Consider the following 17,871-nt stretch of genomic DNA (forward strand, 5'->3'; position numbering starts at 1 on the left):
TCCAGTCTGGGATCCTTCCTTGGGGTTGGGGCTCTTCCCCAAAACCTGTTTTTATTCTGTAATTCAAATCTGCGACGCTAACTCCTGCTGCTTCACAAAAAGGAAGGTTGTGTTCTCTTTCTCAGTTTCACAAGGAACAAACGTAGTGACTGAACAGGGTAAGACTCAAAACCTGAAGACAATTCAAAGAGGTATGTTTGAGTCACCCCAGTAAAATGGCCATTAGGGGACAAGGTCTGCTTGTTCATTAACCTAGAGAAAGGCCCTGTCCAAAGATTATACCGATGAATTAAAGCAATATGATCCATCCAATGTGGTTTTAATTGCACAGGCGCCAATGGGATAAAGGTGATTCTTACCTCTAGGGCATAATCTACCTTTATTCCAGTAACTGCATCTAAGGTATGACTAAGCATTACTGTATAATTTTAATAAAAAATAACAAGCCAGTGTAATCTATCCACACCTCTAAAAGATTACATGCACTCCTGCTTTCAGTTCATTCCCTGTCAAATATCAATATATAGAACGGCCACTTAAATGTTTATGATACAAACCATGCTTATTCAGACATATTATCTCCTCAGAGACGTAGCTTGCCAAGGTCATCTCGCATGTACAAATTCCTCAGTCAGAGGCCATATTATGAATTATTAACACTAAGAGAAAAAACTGCATTTGATCATTAGCTTTTCATGATTATAGTCTAATGTGCATCATATTTATCACCAGACAGGGGAGAATATATGAACATTTATGCTCAGCTCTGAAAACATGCTTATCCAATTCAGTTCCAAATCAAAACAGGTAACAGGTAACGTCAGTTGAATAAATCAAAAACTGATTAGCTCACGGGAGGAAAACAGAGCACTCATGAGAACCGTCAGCCAGAAGGGTTGCCAGTTTTCACCCACAGCAAGAATTTCTCAAGGTCTCTTTTTTGCCATCAAAATACTAAGTTTCCATGCCCGAGCCTCACTGGGTAGTCAGAAAGCTATTTATTTTCTCTTTTCCACTGGATTTCTATTTGAAATCCAGCCTGCTTGTGATATTTAGTATACCTATAGCAACCGGTGAAAAACCAGGAATCTTCAAGGCTGAGCATACAAATGCCAACTAAAAAGCACATGAGGATCCTCTTCTGAACGGTTCTCAGAAGAGCCTGCTTTTCTCTGACTGTATCACCTCTGTCAGTCTCCGGGAGAGAACAGCCTAGAAACACTGTCTCTAAGGACACTTTCAGTGAGCAGATTCCTCTTTTTACTAATTCTAAGCCAGCAAAGACACACGTCTTCTAAGCAAAAAGGTTAATGCTTGATTCCTATACATATTTGAATAAATATAGTGGATTCTAGGCACAAGCAAATATATACATAAAGACACACAAAGGCACACATAGGGGATATACTTAAGGTGAAAGCAAATAGAAATATCCTCAGGTAAAGGCATCTTTCTGCTAACAACACAGGAACATGATATCAGTGCAAAATGACTAATGTGTTTGCCAATGGCCATCGTCACTGTTACACCTCACTAAGTTGGTGCGTGGATGCAAAACTTGGCCAATGGCTCGCAAGGGACCTACTGGCAAAATGGACTTTATAGGATGGTATTTATCTTAAATGTTGCATGCAACATAACCTTCATTTGGCATCAATAGTCCATGGGAAGCAGCTGCTCTGAAGCTCTGCAGGGTGCTGCGCAGCAGCTTCGCTGCTTCTTCCTTGCATTAAGTTCTGTCAAGGTGGTGCCTGGTTCCCAGTCGAACTTTTCCATGGGCCAAGGCATAAGCAAGAGGAATCACGTTGACACAAAAAGAAACTTATCCATTTAAGACATTCGAAAAATGTCCATCTGAAAATCCACAAAGACATCCATCCATCCATCCATCCATCCATCCATCCATCCATCCATCCATCCATCCATCCCACCAAGTGTTATTTTGCTTTACCTCAACCACGAGTCAAGAATGATTTTCACAGTATGAAGTTTGCAACCCGAAACTATAGGATATAAATAAAACCACAGGATGAAATAATGATACCAGTCATTCTGCTGTGCATAGGAAGAGACAGTATTACAGAGAGAGATTTAGAACTTCTCCGTTAAACTCCAGTAGTTAACATTTCAAATCTGAACAGCATTTCGAGGTACAGAACATACACAGGAAGGTCAAACTTTCATTTAGTTAAAAAATATCCCACTAGTTTCCCCTTAAAAGTACCGTGTAGCCATTCATTCCTATGCAGTACATTTGTCAAGTGAGGGAAGAAGCCACCAGGACTACTGTTCTAAAATTTGCAACGTTCAAAGCAATGCTCTTAAAATCAGTTTAGAGAGAAAAGACTGTTCAATACCCTTTCATGTTCTGTGATTATCGCAGCTTACACATTACAATTAAATGCATATGCAGGCATCAAAACAAAAACATTCTGGCTTCAGAAACTGTCGACCACCTGCATCATACATTGACTCCCAATTATTTTGCAGGGACTCATTCCAAATAGAGACTTTCTTCAGGTGTATCCAGCTTCAGTCAGCCGGAGCACTTTTAAGCGCTCTTCAAAACACAAATGTTGAAAAGGCACGCTCCCTCCTCCGTTGCAGTGAATGGATTCTCTGAGGAAATGGGGTATTAACTGTGACACGGCTCCCCTTTTCTTCGAATTCTTTCACAAAGACATCACTGCTTCTGGGACCCACAGGCCCACATATTATTCACAGACCACACACTGGGAGGAGAAGCACTGACCTCAGGTCTGTTACATCACCATTGCCGTTACTCCACCCAGGATCTGAATCGTTCATTTGGATGAAGTTTCAGAAGTTATCAAGAGCGGCTTGCATAATAAGCCACAAATCTGGGTTGATTCAGTTTTGAAAGTCTGAACAGTGCTCAAAGAGTTAAAGAGGATAAATTTTCCTTAGTTGTTTGTTTGGGTTTTGTTGGTGGTGTTATCTGTTTGTTTGGTTGGGTTTTTATTTTGCTGGGGTTTTTTGTTATCTTTTAAATTCATATCACAGAGTCCCTATTTTATTGCTTGGTCCTAAGGAAGTGAGACAAAACTTTCATCTGTATTCATTTATCTCATCTATGATTTAGAGGAATCAGACAAGAATCCCTTCAGGAGGACACGGCCTCCTGAATCGTTCAAGCTGGACGTGAGGCAAAGAGCACATCTCCAGAGCCCGGCCACGGGGCTCTCCTGCTTCCCTTGGACAGCTGAAGCAACACAAAGCAAGTGAGAAATGACTAAGGATTCCTTCCCTTGACACAGGCGATCCGTTGGGTGGATGGACGGCAGGGTAACCTGCTTTGCACAGGAAATGTGGGTCCTTCCCAGAAGGCGCCTGTCAAGGGTCATAAGTAACTAAACAGATTGGGAGCAGCCATGATAATGTAAAAAGTCTGAGCAGCAGAACGAAGGACTGTGCTTCAGTCTTGAAGGTGTGCTAAATTACTAATAGACTATAAGCCAGAATCTTATTAAGATGAGGGAATAGAAAGAGACCTGGGTTCCATGTTCTTCCCTCTTCAGATTTACTGAGCATGAACCAAATAAGATGGGAGCACTTTTGTTCTGTGCTTTTAGTTTTTAATTTCTCAATCCACTTATCCTTTCATGTGCTCATAGGACAAATGGTGAAAGTAGCAGAGAGGGTTAATGGCTTCACTACATTTGAGGGTGTTAAAGCTAGGGCAGATGTGGGCTTTAATTAGAAAGCAGCTGCACATACATAAACCATAGCAATCTTAATCCAGAGAGTGACAATGTGAATATAGACCTGTTGCAAAAGCACATACCTTTAATCTGTATTTTTCTGTGTTTTTAGGGTGAGAGGGTTTCAGCAGAACTCTATCCAGGAGTTCATAGGAGATAGAAGGAAAAAGTACATATATGTCTAAAAATCAGAAAAGGGCACTAAGAATGTAAACAGAAAAGAATAAAAATAACCACATAGATCAAGTTACTCAGCACCAAAACAGAACAGTAAAGTTTTCCATTACCTTTCACAGAATGGAGCTCTCCCACTATGAGCAAGGCTCCAGCTGTTCTCTTGGCTTTCCCTTGGGCATTGACTATGCTGGACATCCTGTGAGCTCCCCCCCAAACTGGCAATTATATCTAGAATATCCTGGCCCTTTCGGAATTCAGGTACCAAATTTGCTAGAAATACTGCAGAGGAGGAAATCATGAACATCAGCTTTATTCTGTGAACGAGATGAGAGCAGGTCACAGCTCTCCCTGGTACTCCCAAACCGGCTCTGACATACCCCCGGCCCAGGCAAAGCCCTGACCATAGTGTCAAAAGGTGTAGATGTCTTTAAAGATAGATCAGAATAGAAAATATGGGTGTGGATTTCATAGATTTGGAATCCCTGATGATTATTGTTACTGGTCTTAACACAGAGCAGAAATCAACCTTCAGGTTGAGCAGAAACCAGCCCTTCATAAAGGCAGATGAATCTGGAAACACAGATCACATACAGAGCCCTTAACTGGACCGCTGCTTAATGAAGGTTATGATTCACTTTCTATTTCATTTGTGGATATTTAACACATTGTCTCCATTCCCCAAACATCCCAGTGATGGCTGCTGGCATTGCTGTGCACAGCAAAGTCACTAGTCAAGTATTCAATATATTGCGGCTTCTTCAATTCAACCTAGCAGCAAGAAATGGTCACTTGTGTGTCAGTGCTTCAGGGACCAACAGCCAGCACGTGATACAACACTGGTGGATCTTGGAAGCAGCGCAAGGATTACCGGCACAGAGTGAATAATTAGTGAACGAACTGCACTTCCTCCAAACGAGGAGCTCCTACCCCAATCTCCAGCTATAAAATACTGTGCTGCAGCTGTTTGCTAACATCCACATTACGCTGCAGCTATTTTTCCATGTATCTTCTTTTGTACAAAGCACATCGAAGTGCGGAGTGATGGGAAGGTCAGATTTGTTTTGGAAAAGTCCAAAAGCTCTTTCTGCAGCACAGTTATTAGGAGGGCTGTGAGAAGGCCCAGTGGCAATGATGTATAGATAAACATCTGCATTCCTTACATACCACAATCATTTTTGCTTCAAGTAGAACTTCACACTTCCAATGCTAAGCAGATTGTGGATGTGTCAATTAGACACCCAAATTCTCTCTCCCCACTTGGTGTCAGGTATCCATTCGATAATTCGCTTTTGTATTATGGAGAACCATGACTACTCTGTGATTGTTTCTTCAGATTTGTCAAAGCTCTCTTGCACACGAAGCAAACGCTTAGTCCCCTTACAATATCGTGTTAGCTGATTCTGTAGTCAAAAAGTATTCCAATACCTTAGAGTTGCATTGCAAAGATCCCCAACTATTTTATGCACTGTCTACTTAAAAAATAAATAAAGATTGAATTACATTCCTGAGCCCAGGATCCTCTTGCACTATACAAATATAAGTATTTGATTTGGCTTTCCCTGTTTATGTTAGTTTGTTTTAGTTGCTCTGTGTCTTACTCAACCACAAGAATGCAGCATAATTGGACTTACTCGGTACTTTACTCAGTACTGTGTGTCTTTGGCTGCTTTTTGCTTCCCAGAAGTAAAAGAAAAGTGTTTTTTGTTCTTTAGTTGTGAAACTAAAAACTAGACAAACAACCAAAAGAAATTTCATACAGAGAGCCTGCAAAAAAAGGCAGAGAGTTAAAAAATGACCTGATTGTAGAGCTGGTGAGGGGAAGCAGATTGGCAGGCTGTAGGGGTGAAGTCTGCTGCTCACCCCTGCAGGAAGATGTTGGAGATCAGAACCCTGCAGTGCCCCCTCCAGAACTCTCCTGCCAGCTTGAGTTGGTTTGTGGCAGGTACAGGGGAGAAGAGGAAGAAACCACACAACAGACAGTGACGGGGTGACTTCCCTGGGAAAGTTTATTCAAGCCTGCAAGGACTGGGAGGTACCAGAAACCTGTTTCAGCTCCCACTGTGGGAAACGAAAAGCCGACTGGTGGCTGCCCATAGCGGGTGTCAGCAGAATCTAATCCCAGCTGGGTTTGTTGGTTGGCTGCAAAAGGCTTGCAAGTGAAAGCCTGAGCTAAAGCCCAACTCGTTTGACACTGATGTCTGATAAGGTTCGATACGCTCAGTCCCCAGGAACGCCACCCTGAGAGACCAGAGCCTGGCACCCAGTCCCAGGAGCAGCTCTCGGGGTGCGAGGGTTTATCTACAGGGAGCTCCTTGCAGATGTGGAGCCCGGTGATCCGGGCAGGCTGCCCGCTGCATGTTGGGAGGTGGTGACACACACTAAAGCAAGGCTTGCAACTTAGTAGTCCAAGTGAATAAACTGTCAGAGGGTCAACACCTACTGAACTTATTCTGACTTTGCATCCATCCCATCATTTCATTAAACACAGATTAATTCCTTAATTTAGCTTTTGTAAAACAAAGGGTTTTCAAATTACAGGGTGCATTTTTATCAGCACACATTACTGGCAAAACACAAGAGGCCAGGAGGAGCACATTTGTTGCTTGTGCAAGTTCACCTCGTTGGTTTCAACAGTACCATCCTATTTTGCACTCCTTTAGAAGCTGTTGTGGGTTTTGTAACTTCATTTAAAATGGTTAAATACTTCTTTTATATTCGAGTGAAAGAAATTTGCAGCAGCATCAATATCTACTACGGCTCAGTACTGACAGTGCTCACATCCAGAGCCGATCTTGTGTCTCAGCTCTTCTCTGACGTTTCTCTGCGCTCAGGGGTAAGAAGCAGGTTCAGGGGGGAACGAGGGAGAGCGGGTGGGATGAGAGACCATCCCTGACTCTGCAGGACAGAAATGCTGCTCGAATGTCACACTCAAAGGGCAATTCTGTAGGCCATTAAGCAGCAGAGGAATTTAAAGCAATAACTCTGGCCTCACAGATCTTGAAGGGCATCAGTAGAGCTTAGAAGTCATGGGCACACATCTGGGACAATACGGAAGAAACTTTGTGACTGATGTTACTTTTGGCATCTTCCCTTAGATTTGCAGTAGTTTACAAGTCCATAAAGTTTCCCTCAGAAAACATTGAGGATTCTCCTCTGAAAGGTGGTTTGTCTATTAATAAAGATGCCCCCAAATCAATTGCCACATTTTAAAAGATTACTTTTCTTACGCTGACTTCTGCGCCACAAAAAGTTCTATCTAGCCATAAAAAACACAATAATTATAATGAAATTATGGGAATTTCTGATCTTTACGCTTTATAATTTTTTATAATTTAAAATTGGGTTATATAATATTTGAAATGAAAATTTATTGTAAGTATTGTTCTAGATGGGTTGCTTATGAGCACTGTGAACAAAACTGATCCTATACTCAGTTCTAAAATGCCTGTACAGCAAGCATTGCATTAGCAAAATAAGGAACAAGCAAAGAGGAGTAACGTAATGTGCACCCTTCTGAGACAGAATGCAAAGCAACACCCATAAATAACAAATAAATAATTTGTCACAAGTTTTATACCTTACTGTTACCTATTTCAGGGGCCAATACATAAATACATTGCAAATGCCATCTACTGGGGAAGCAAGACAATTAATTAATTGTACATGATTTTAATGTAGTAAACAAAATAAATAGGGAAACTATTCCTAAAATCTCATAATTTCTTATGTTAGCTCTTGCAAGAAGAAAAGCAACCAAGGCAACTGTCTCTTAGGCTTTTATGATGAGCCAAAAAGAAACAGGGGAAATGTAGATACACTAATGTTACTGTCACTGAGAGAGCAATCAAAGTAGAAATGGCTTTTTTAATTAAACTCTGACGACAAAACTGAGAAACCACTGATATCCTTGATAAGTACCACATTTAAACCTAGATCAGATGCTTACAGACCTCAAGCCGTCAGACTCTCGTTGTTTATCCAATGCTGCCCTCTAGCAGCTCCAAACCGGTGCACAGCGTTCAGGAGGTTTTTCTCCTAAAACAGGTTTTCTTTTCCTTTCAAAAAGTGTTTGTTTGTCACATCTGTGCTTTAAAATGCATTTTAAAGCTCTTCTTTGGTACATTTTCTATACTAATTGCTTTTCTGCTGCCTAAAGAGAAACATCAAAATTGGCTGCTTCCTTGGAATGGTGGAAGTTAAACACATTTGGAGAGAGCTGCTGCTTTATAAAGATACATATATACCCGACTAATCTGCTCCATTAGACCACTTGATTCCCCGATGTACTTATTATCAGGGAACCTGTCTCTGGCCCCTTGCTTCCTCAGTGCAACCTGCACTATAACAAAAACAATCCGGTGCCAGTGACCTCAAGCAATGGCTCTACCAGCTTCCAAAACCCTAGGTCACATATTGTCCCTTTTTTATAGCTCTACATGTACAGGGCACATCCCAGTTCAAGGCTGGAACTGTAAATCCCAACCACACTGGAGCACACGGGCAGGGTCTGGCACATCCTGAGTGTTTCCGCCTCCCCAACACCTTCCCCCTGGAACTTGTGATCACCCTCTGCTCTTAACTCAACCCTGGGAATTAAGATGCCAATAAAATACACATTAATTGAAACTAAAAATTAAATCAGTAATAAAACAGTTACAATTTTGTTTCTGCTTTGGCCTGGTAAAATACGTTAAAATTCCCAAGGCTAGGCTAGCGAGGCATCAAAACGCATGAAAAACACATGCTCATCTCCAGGGTACCCTGAACAGTCCCACTCAAACCAGTATGAGTTCAAGACAGACTTACAGACTTCTCTGAACGCCGGCTCCAACCAGAAGTTCAGATTCTGATCTCTAACTGAGTTGAAAGCCATTGAAAAAGAGCTTAATTTAGAAAATCTTGTTCTAATTACAACAAACCCAAACTGGCTCCAGACCTAAACTGGAGAGAAACATAATTGAATATTCTGATTAAATGGCTTCCATGATTAGAAAAAAATAAATAAACACAGGTTTTCTGTTAAAAAGAAGAAGAAAAAAAAGGCATCTCAGGGAAAGCACCAGAAATGCCGACAAAAGAGTGAAGGTGAGCTGGCAGCCTCTGGGGCAAGCGAGGATCCTCATCTACCTATACGATCAAAATGTTATTTGAAATCATGCAGAAATGGAGAGTCATAGCAAAGTAAAGGCCAGGCATCTATAGAAACATACTTCAAAAGGCAAAGAAATGTGTATTTTAGAGCATATATGCCCTAAGAACCTGGGAAAAGATCACTGCTGCCATGTTAATCCAGTCGAGCTGAGGAAGCGTTGCAAGTGTCAGTGAGATGCATTTGACTCCTGCCTCTGTCCCTGCCAGCCCCAGGAGGCAGCACCATGGGCTGGGCTGCTCAGGGTGCCCACACCCACCGCCGGGTCCTGCTTCCCCTCTTTCTTTTCAACATCTTCTGTAGACAGCCCAAGTGTGGGGGTATAACTACCCGGAATGGCACATTTGCACTAGAAAACTCAGCTGTGTATTTGAGGAGGCTTTTGTATTGCCCAAGCAGGGCAGCAAACTTGATCATTACAGAGCAAACACTAAATGAACATCTGAGAGGTGAAGGCAAAGTAATCATAGAATATAATCATAGAATCATTTCGGTTGGAAGAGACCCTCAGGATCAAATCCAACTGTAACCTGACCAACTCCAGCACTAACCCGTGTCCCTAAGAACCTCGACTAAACGCCTTTAAACCCCTCCAGGGATGGTGACCCCAGCGCTGCCCTGGGCAGCCTGTTCCAATGCCCCACAGCCCTTATAGTGAATAATTTTTTCCTAATATCCAATCCGAACCTCTGACTCAGGGACACCAGGGTACTGAAATGTCATCACACAGTAAACTGCTACTTGCCATCTGCTGAGAACTTCATACGAAACTAAAAGCATTTCCACTAACATTTTCCTCATCAATTTAAACCTTGGGAGGGGTTGAGAAGTGATGCTACCGAAAAGCATGGTGCAGCGGTGGAAAAATGTGTTACATGGAACAAATCAGTAGATTAAAACCTCCTCCTCTATTTGTCCAAACAAATATTCTTTTCCATTAACCATAGCACAGGAATCCTGTATCCCCGTCTTCAACGCTGATTATGTGCAACTGCTTTTAAATATTACTTTTGGGTTTTTCTTTTTAACTAACCAAGGAGACATTCTTAAAATACCATGAAATTCTTTCCCTTGCTTAATATTAACAACAACACTCTTAAAAATGTTCAGCTTCTGGTCCGCACCCAATTTGCTAAAAGGTCAGAATTAGATCCACTAGGGATTCACAGTGGGTAATTTTTCAGTGTGTTATAACCAATAATTGTCAAATTGCACCGTTAAGTCTCGGGCAGGACTCTCCAGGCCACAGGCAAAATCCCTACTGTACTCATGAGGATTTTTCTTGAGACAAGACCAAAGGATTAAACTTTTGAAGGAAAAGAGTAATTTTATGCAGCGCTGCTGGCCAGTTCCCACATCAGATAAACTGGTGCTGGAACTGGCCGGCTGTTTGCCCAGGAATGGAAGATCTTACCCACTTAGACCTCTGATTCAACCACTGCAAAATCTTGTCTCTGGAAATGCAAAGTTTGCATATGAAGGGGAAGATGAGAAGGCCCTAGTACTGAAGATACCTCAGAACAGTACTGAAGTAGCTCAGACTTGAAAATTACACTTAATCAAAAGAATGGTTAAATACAGTCGCACTCCAACGCAAACTTATCTTCAGGTACAAGCTTCAGCGCTTTCCTGAGTCAAGCGATTAATGAACACAATGTTTCCTATGGGCAGTATTATCCAAACCGAGAAATACAAAACTTCAAGAGTGCATCCAGCTACAGAAGATGTGTGACATCTTCACTCACCTTGAGCTGATTAAAATCCCACTGCCATGGAGAAATCAGATGCAGAGCAAAGAGCTCCAAGGGATAGAATGTGGCAACAAGCGTCTGAGGTAAAGGGAAATTTTGGAATGTGAAATCTTACTGGCATTACATTTTATTCCTCTTCGTTTGCATCTTTTTTAACTGGTGTTGGACAGTTCCAAATTTCCCCAGATTCGAAATGTACCACAAACGAGCTATAGATTGAAAAAAGCACAAGCTTGGGCTCCAGTCTGGCTCCTGACATATTCTTCTTGTGCAGCTCTTTACAAGACATTTAACTTCTCCACTCCAGTTCTTCTTTATTATAAAATCACCACCCTACCTCAAAGGACTACACCGATACGAATTTGCTACGCGTTCTTCCCCAGGATATTGAGATAGTCTGACTGCAGGCAGCAGAGATATAAAAAGCATGTTTAAACAAGAGGAACCTCTAAGGCGTCTTAGAACAGAGTCACTGCACTGCAGACAGCGGATGACGAGAAGAGATGAGAAGGGAAAGGCAACGCAGCAGCGGCAGTGGCCAATCTTCCCCACAGTCAGCGTATCAGCCAGAACGACACTGATGGGCTTCAGGTGGAACCTTTCCTCATCTGTACACTCCAGAGCAAAATCAAGCCCAACAACAAAGCCCTGTCTGTTTTCACTGAAGCCCGTGCGTTTAGAAACCAGCTAATCACGACTACGAGATAAAGTATCTCTCCTTTTTGTCACTGTGAACATAATCTCAAGAAAGGATGTACCAATTATCTAAATCAACTTCTAAACTGATCCAAAATGTATAAGTTTAGAAAGAATTCTTTGTATTCGTATCTGTACAACAGAGCGGAATCAGGACCATTTTGTTCACTATTTTCCCTGACATTCAGAACAAAACTTTTGGTAAAGGAGCTGTTAGTATCCAGGAGTCTATTGCTTTGGAGTACTCTGGTTTATACTATTATATAAACAAAACTGAACAAATATAGTAAGGCTAAGTTAAACGCTTCATAGCATGGGAATAATTGTGCATGTGGTGGTTGTTAATATCAAATTCCTATTATATTATCTCACTTTGCTAAGGCAAACCTGCAACGCTCGGGCCAAGCAGATGCAGAATGTATCAAATTAGTACCTTAGGGCAAGGAATACAATAATACGTTTCATTATAAACTCAGGGAAGCAAACTATATCCCTGACATACTCTGCTCCCAGACATTGCTGAGGCAATTGATAATTCTTTATGTCTCATGCGAGGATCACCAGAGTAAACCTCTGGAATTAGTGATTAATCAAACAAAGCATAGCACAGAGTTAGAATTTTTGAAATGGTGCCAAAAGCAGTTGTGGAAATCGCAATGACAACTGATGAGAAACTCAATGCCCAGAGGGAGGGCAGGGTTGTAGCTTTCCTCTGGTTTTGTTTTTTTCATGTTCTTTTTGCACTGATTGTGACAGAATCTTCACAGGGAGCTCAGAAAATATTCCAGTCAATCCTTTGTACACAAGAAAATCAATTTTACAATGGGTGACATCCCACTGAAGTGTGTAAAACATTCACCTGCATTTCCTGGCTTGTTTTGCTCAACAAGTTTGTGTTACCGAGTTCTCATTTCCAGCCACGCTAGTCCAGCGAGACGATTGCACGGCTGCAAACAGGACTTTGTGTCTCCAAATGAACCAACACTTGCAGGCAAGGACGCAAACAAATCCCGATGCGCACACAGACACAGGGGCAGATGATATATTGATCACACTAAACTACCCAACAGGCTCACCGCTAAGTCAGTCCTGGTGGGACAGCACTAGTTTTGGGTGCTTCTCCCCTTCTTGGAGGGGAAATCCAAGGTGAAAGCCAGCGCTTTGCTTCTGCTTTGCTCAGGCAAAGCTCAAGTCAATGATAGTAAAGAAATGACTGAATTGAAGAAAATAAGAAAAAGAACATTCAAGCATTTAGCTCTCAAGAGCACGTTGGATAATTTCGATGTGTCATGCTATAAAGCAGCACGCCTAGTGGAAAAGGTACTTTCTCCATATATCTATTTGATGGGCACCATAAGCATTAGTGTCGCACTGGAAGAAGGATGAATGTGTGCTAACGTCTTTGTTTCCGTGCCAAACCACCCATCTGTTTTCCACTCAGAATTCTGTCATGCTCTTTTCACTTTTGCCCTACGTTGCATTTAAGTTAAAAATACAAAAATAAGCATTATCTCATATATATAATTTATGATCTAGACTCGCAGTACTAATGAGATTCAACAAAAAGAGAATGGAACAAAGAGAGAATGGTCCAGAATACTAAGTTTCCGATTGTTGGAGAGGAAGCGCTGCTTTATTGTGTTGCATTAGCAACCTCTTCACAACAAGGAGAGACAAAAAGAGGGTTTGAATTAATGATCTCATTTGCGGGGGAAAAAAATGTCATTTTTTAATGCATAGTTCATCTGTTGACACGCAGACACCAGCCTCTAATGATAGTCTAATGCTGATGTATCACTAGCAGTGTACCATACATGATGAATTACCCACTAGCTGTCATGATTACTGGATTTAGGTTTTATTAACATAGAAAAAAGGTACTTACAAAGTCTTTTGTATTATCACTTGCTGCTTCAAAGACAGAGGAGCAGAGGTTTGAATTAGGAGGTTTTAGAAGATTAGTAATCAGGCTTCTTGAGCTTACCATGAAATTTATGAGATAATATATACCAACACTAGATATGAATAAGTGCTTACTGCCTTTTGTCTGAGAGTGAATGCTGCAACATGAGTCATAATTATTTAGGCCAAAATTTCTAATATTCTGCATTTCCTTTTGGTTAGCAGGAGTACTTCAGAAAGTGCCTGCTGGGGTGTAAACACGACTAAAATGACCAGCTTACTTCAGAGACTGCCTGCTGTTCTAGCGCCCAGAACAGAACGGATGGTCAGAACGGTTAGAGCTGTAGATAGATGAACAGACCTGATAACGGGCCTTTTTCTCCAAAGCACCTACAAAGGAGAAGGTCAGAGCTGGGCATCCTCAGCTGCCCTTGTACATGTGCAACTTAAACACCTATTTATTTTCATAGGACAAATGCTGAACTCGTTAGCCCCACAGAACTTCACCGAGTGTGACACTACAGCAACCAGTACACATTAAATACATTCACATACGCACAGCATCTTCAAGATCAAATGCTCAGATGCCCTTGAAGAAGTACAGCTTCATCGTGTGGAGTGGACAGTCCCACCAGGATGATTAAGTGATCACACACCACTATGGCTGAAGCACATTAAATATTTTGTTCTCCCTGTGATATCACTATTATTTGGCACATCTTAAAAAACTGGTGTTAAAACAAAAACGCATTCTGGAGTCAGGGCCATATTTGCCTCTTTTCTTAGATGTACAACTGCTTTTTCAAGGCAGCAGCTTCTCATAATCCAGTCCCATGTGCCTTGAATCTAACCCAGTTATAGCACTGAAGCTCTTTCCCTTTTCAGTGTCAGTACAAAGAAAACTGGGGACTAGCTCCTAGTCCATGCTCTGGCAGCTTTAATACTGTCCTAAGTAGGTTACTGAGGATTACTTTTGGCACTGCTCGAGCAACTTAACTGCTGTCAAGCCAGTGTACCCAATTTTGTGCCAACTGCTTCTTGTTCTCTTCTAAATCAGGGAAGTAACATTAAAAAGTGCCAGGGAGCAAGCTGGGGACTGGGGCTACAGTGTACAACGGTCCAGTGATCAGTGCGAGCGTGAGGAATCCAAAGGGGACACTCAGAGACCAGACCCACCTGGAGCAGTCCTTGAGCTACTGTAATTCGCTTGGGCACAGCACAGAGAGAGCAGTGCCTCCTCCGAGGCTGTGCCAAATACTCTGGCAATTCTTGATATTTTGTCCCTAAGTCAGTATTTCCTAAAGTGTTACGTTATCCTTCCTTCCTCAAAGTTCTACCTGAATTCCCTTCACTCTGTGGGACCGCAAACAGCTCAAAGGGGGTATGTAGCACCGACCCGAAACAAGACTGAGCTTTCCAGAAGTTAGAACTGTGCAGCTGCCAAGACCCCTGCAAAATATCAGCTTGCCTGACTGCTTTGAAATTGAGGAAATAGGACACTGACTGTAGGTCACTACATCACAGATATTATAGTTAAAAAGAACTTTTTGGGGGGTCATAGTTCCTCTCCCATCCGCTATTGCAGAACTTGCTTCCATGCTGAACTCTTAAGGGTTAACTGGCATTGGGTGGAGGAGGGGGGAACCAGAGGTCAGCTCATGTTCTGATACCAGTGAACTCACAAGTTACTCCTCAAGCATGTAGTTTCACCCTAGGTTCTTCCTGCCAGCGATTCCTCACTTTAATCACACACCCACAGCAACCCAGATCTTTAAATTCAGCAATTCTTTCTCAGGTTTCAGCAAGTCATTGGCAGCCTGAGCTATTTTGGGGATATTTTCTCTACTGCAGATGCAGCTCAGGAAAACGCAGGGAGCATGCTAAAGACCTGCAGCTATTTGCCTTGTACAATTTGCTCATTTCTCTTTATTTCTCTGTTTTCCTGCACTGATCACTTAAAGGACAATCTCTCTTGCAAACAAAATCCCCGGAGCCTGATTAGAAGGACTGACGGCTCCCAGACACGGATTGCCTGCCAGCCCCAGCACGGTAAGGACATGGACACTTTTGGCTAGCCTCGCATTGCAGCTTTTTCAGCTTTGCTGAACGTTTATTTGTGTCCATCGCTTCCAAATCAACACTGCTGGCATGGCAGGCAGTCTCCAGCTCCTGGTCTCCATTTTCATTCCCTAAAATCCTCAGCACTTGTAAGTAACACATTTATACTCACCGTCTCTTTGTGTGTTCTAGAAATCAATGACTGACACTCATTTTGATGAGTTCCAGGGGTTGGGGTTTTTTCCTTACATTTTAGCATCTTTTGGAGATCTGTAATTTGTAATCCTGATTGAAACTGTGGGTATTTCTATTGCCTGATCTTCTCTATTTCAGATATACTGTGAGCCTTATTATTTAGCTTAGCAAATTATTCTAATCAGGGAATGATTTTATGTACGGTAGATGGGAACATTATAAAAAAGACCTGCTACTGCTGATTTATAGTTCTTCTCTGCATAGCTTGTGTGCCGGCTCTGCTATAATACCTTTAAGCTGCCACACAGCAGTGCGCTAACACTACAAAGACATGTACAGCATCAAACCAACGCAGCAGAGCGAGCTGTACTAAAAACGAATAGGTTTTATCATGCCGTTCTTTTTATATATGCTCACAGAAATGCACCAAGTAAGCTCGGCAAAAATGGCGAGATTCCAATTTTATAGGACATAACTATTTTACTGAAATACTTGTAAGAATAGTTTAACATCCTCAGGGATATTTTACTTATACATACTATTGCAGGAGGATGAATGCAGCTCATGTCTAATAAATGTACAAACCAAATCCTGTGAATATCTGGTGACAGGAATTAGAAAAGGGATTCTTTGGGTCCTTTCCTGTACTTCAGGCTTTTTAGAAAAACTGGAATTGCTTTATCCTTTCTTGTTCAGTAATGCGATGATTGCAAACAGAGAATTCCCCCGGGGGCTTAATGTACATCATCCAAATATTTGACTGCAACTCGGTGTTTGTTGTGCTATTAGGAGAGGTTTTAGAAAGCCTGACTTTGCACAGAGCCGGGGAGGCCGCCTCTGGTAGAAGCAGCGATCCAAAGCTACCTGTGTGTGCTGCCAGCACGGCCGGGAGCGCACTGTGCAGCCGCAGCCACATCACATTTCCCATCAAAACGCTCAGACATTACAGTCTGCAGCAGAAGCAGAAGTTAGCACAGCCTTTGGAATAGTATTTTAGGAACTAATTCCAACTCCACCTTCCACCTTTTCAATGCGGGAGAATTTTTAATTCATTTTCTAGCTTGCGAATATTTCTGGAGTGATTTATGAAAGCAGTTGGAGGGATGGGAGAAATGCTGTATGTGCACGTAATGGACTGAAGGTCTTTAAGGCTTAATTTTCAGGATGGGAAAAGTTCGGATCTTGACATGCAACACATGGTAAAAAAAAGAAAAAGCCATGCAGGATACAATGACTTACAACTCAGAGCACTAGAAGCAATATGAACACTTCAGCTGGTATAAATAGATTTAGGATCAGGCTCTGAAACTGGTATTTTTGCTTCTGAAAGCCTCTCATCTATTTTGAGACAGTTCCTATGGTTCTGTCTCTGTTACTTCTGAACGTAAGACTGATGTACAAGCCCGGCTCTCTCCTCCCACTGGTGAATCACTGCCTCAGTTTCACTGAAGTCACTGATGCTAAATTAGCTTAATGACAAATGTGAACCAATCCTTTCATCCCTAGATCCACCTTACACTCAAAGCCAAATGTTAGCACTCAGGTTGCTGGAAATCTTGACACTCAATATATTTCCCAGAGACTGCAGGAAGAACTTATTACAGCTGGATGTGCTTTGCTAAAAGCTGGCGAAGTATTTGATTGTTTACTGGTAACAGAGGAGCTGAACAGACAAGTTACAAGGCATGCATGTAAATCTAGATTCTGTATTTCTTTCTCAAAAAGAAAGTTATTCTCAGGACAAACAGAAGTTGTTTAAAGAAAGTTCTACCCACAGGACAGGTCTGTGCAGAATTGAGTGTTTTGGGTATTCCGTGAGAGAAAACTCGATACAGTGCTACACCTGTACAGATAACCGTCCAGTGGTCAGCGGTATTTTTGGGCTCATTTTAGAAAATGTCATACTAAATTGTGCCATTGATGAGAATTAGTATTAGGAAGACAATGCATGTTATTTCACAATACATGCAGAAAGGACATAATCTGAATAATCAGAAAGCAGATGCCATCTAGGATATATTAACTTTTTCTTTTTAAAACAAACTGTTGCATACAGGAGCTCTCTGGAAGCTGAAAAGCCTGTCTTTGTTGGAGAAGGAATATAGACTATGGGGATTAGTAACTCTCCAGGTGTTCCCAGCTGAGGATACACTCATGCTATGTTAATACATGGGGGGAGTCTGTGCATATACATTAAATCAGCCACACACAAGATACTAAA

At 41.8% G+C, this 17,871-nt stretch overlaps 1 protein-coding gene across 3 annotated transcripts in view; it reads left to right on the forward strand.

Moving 5' to 3' along the window:
- The first annotated feature begins 15,209 nt into the window (after window positions 1-15,209).
- Window positions 15,210-17,871, forward strand: part of AMMECR1 (AMMECR nuclear protein 1) — a 92,168-nt gene continuing 89,506 nt past the window's right edge. The window contains exon 1 of one of the 3 annotated variants that reach the window (XM_065077260.1): window positions 15,210-15,446. In XM_065077260.1, the coding sequence (XP_064933332.1) occupies window positions 15,275-15,446 (172 nt within the window). In that variant the 5' untranslated portion in view covers window positions 15,210-15,274. The other 2 variants (XM_065077259.1, XM_065077261.1) reach the window with 2 other exon arrangements.

Source organism: Columba livia, chromosome 12, assembly GCF_036013475.1.
Source record: "Columba livia isolate bColLiv1 breed racing homer chromosome 12, bColLiv1.pat.W.v2, whole genome shotgun sequence".
NCBI lineage: Eukaryota > Metazoa > Chordata > Aves > Columbiformes > Columbidae > Columba > Columba livia.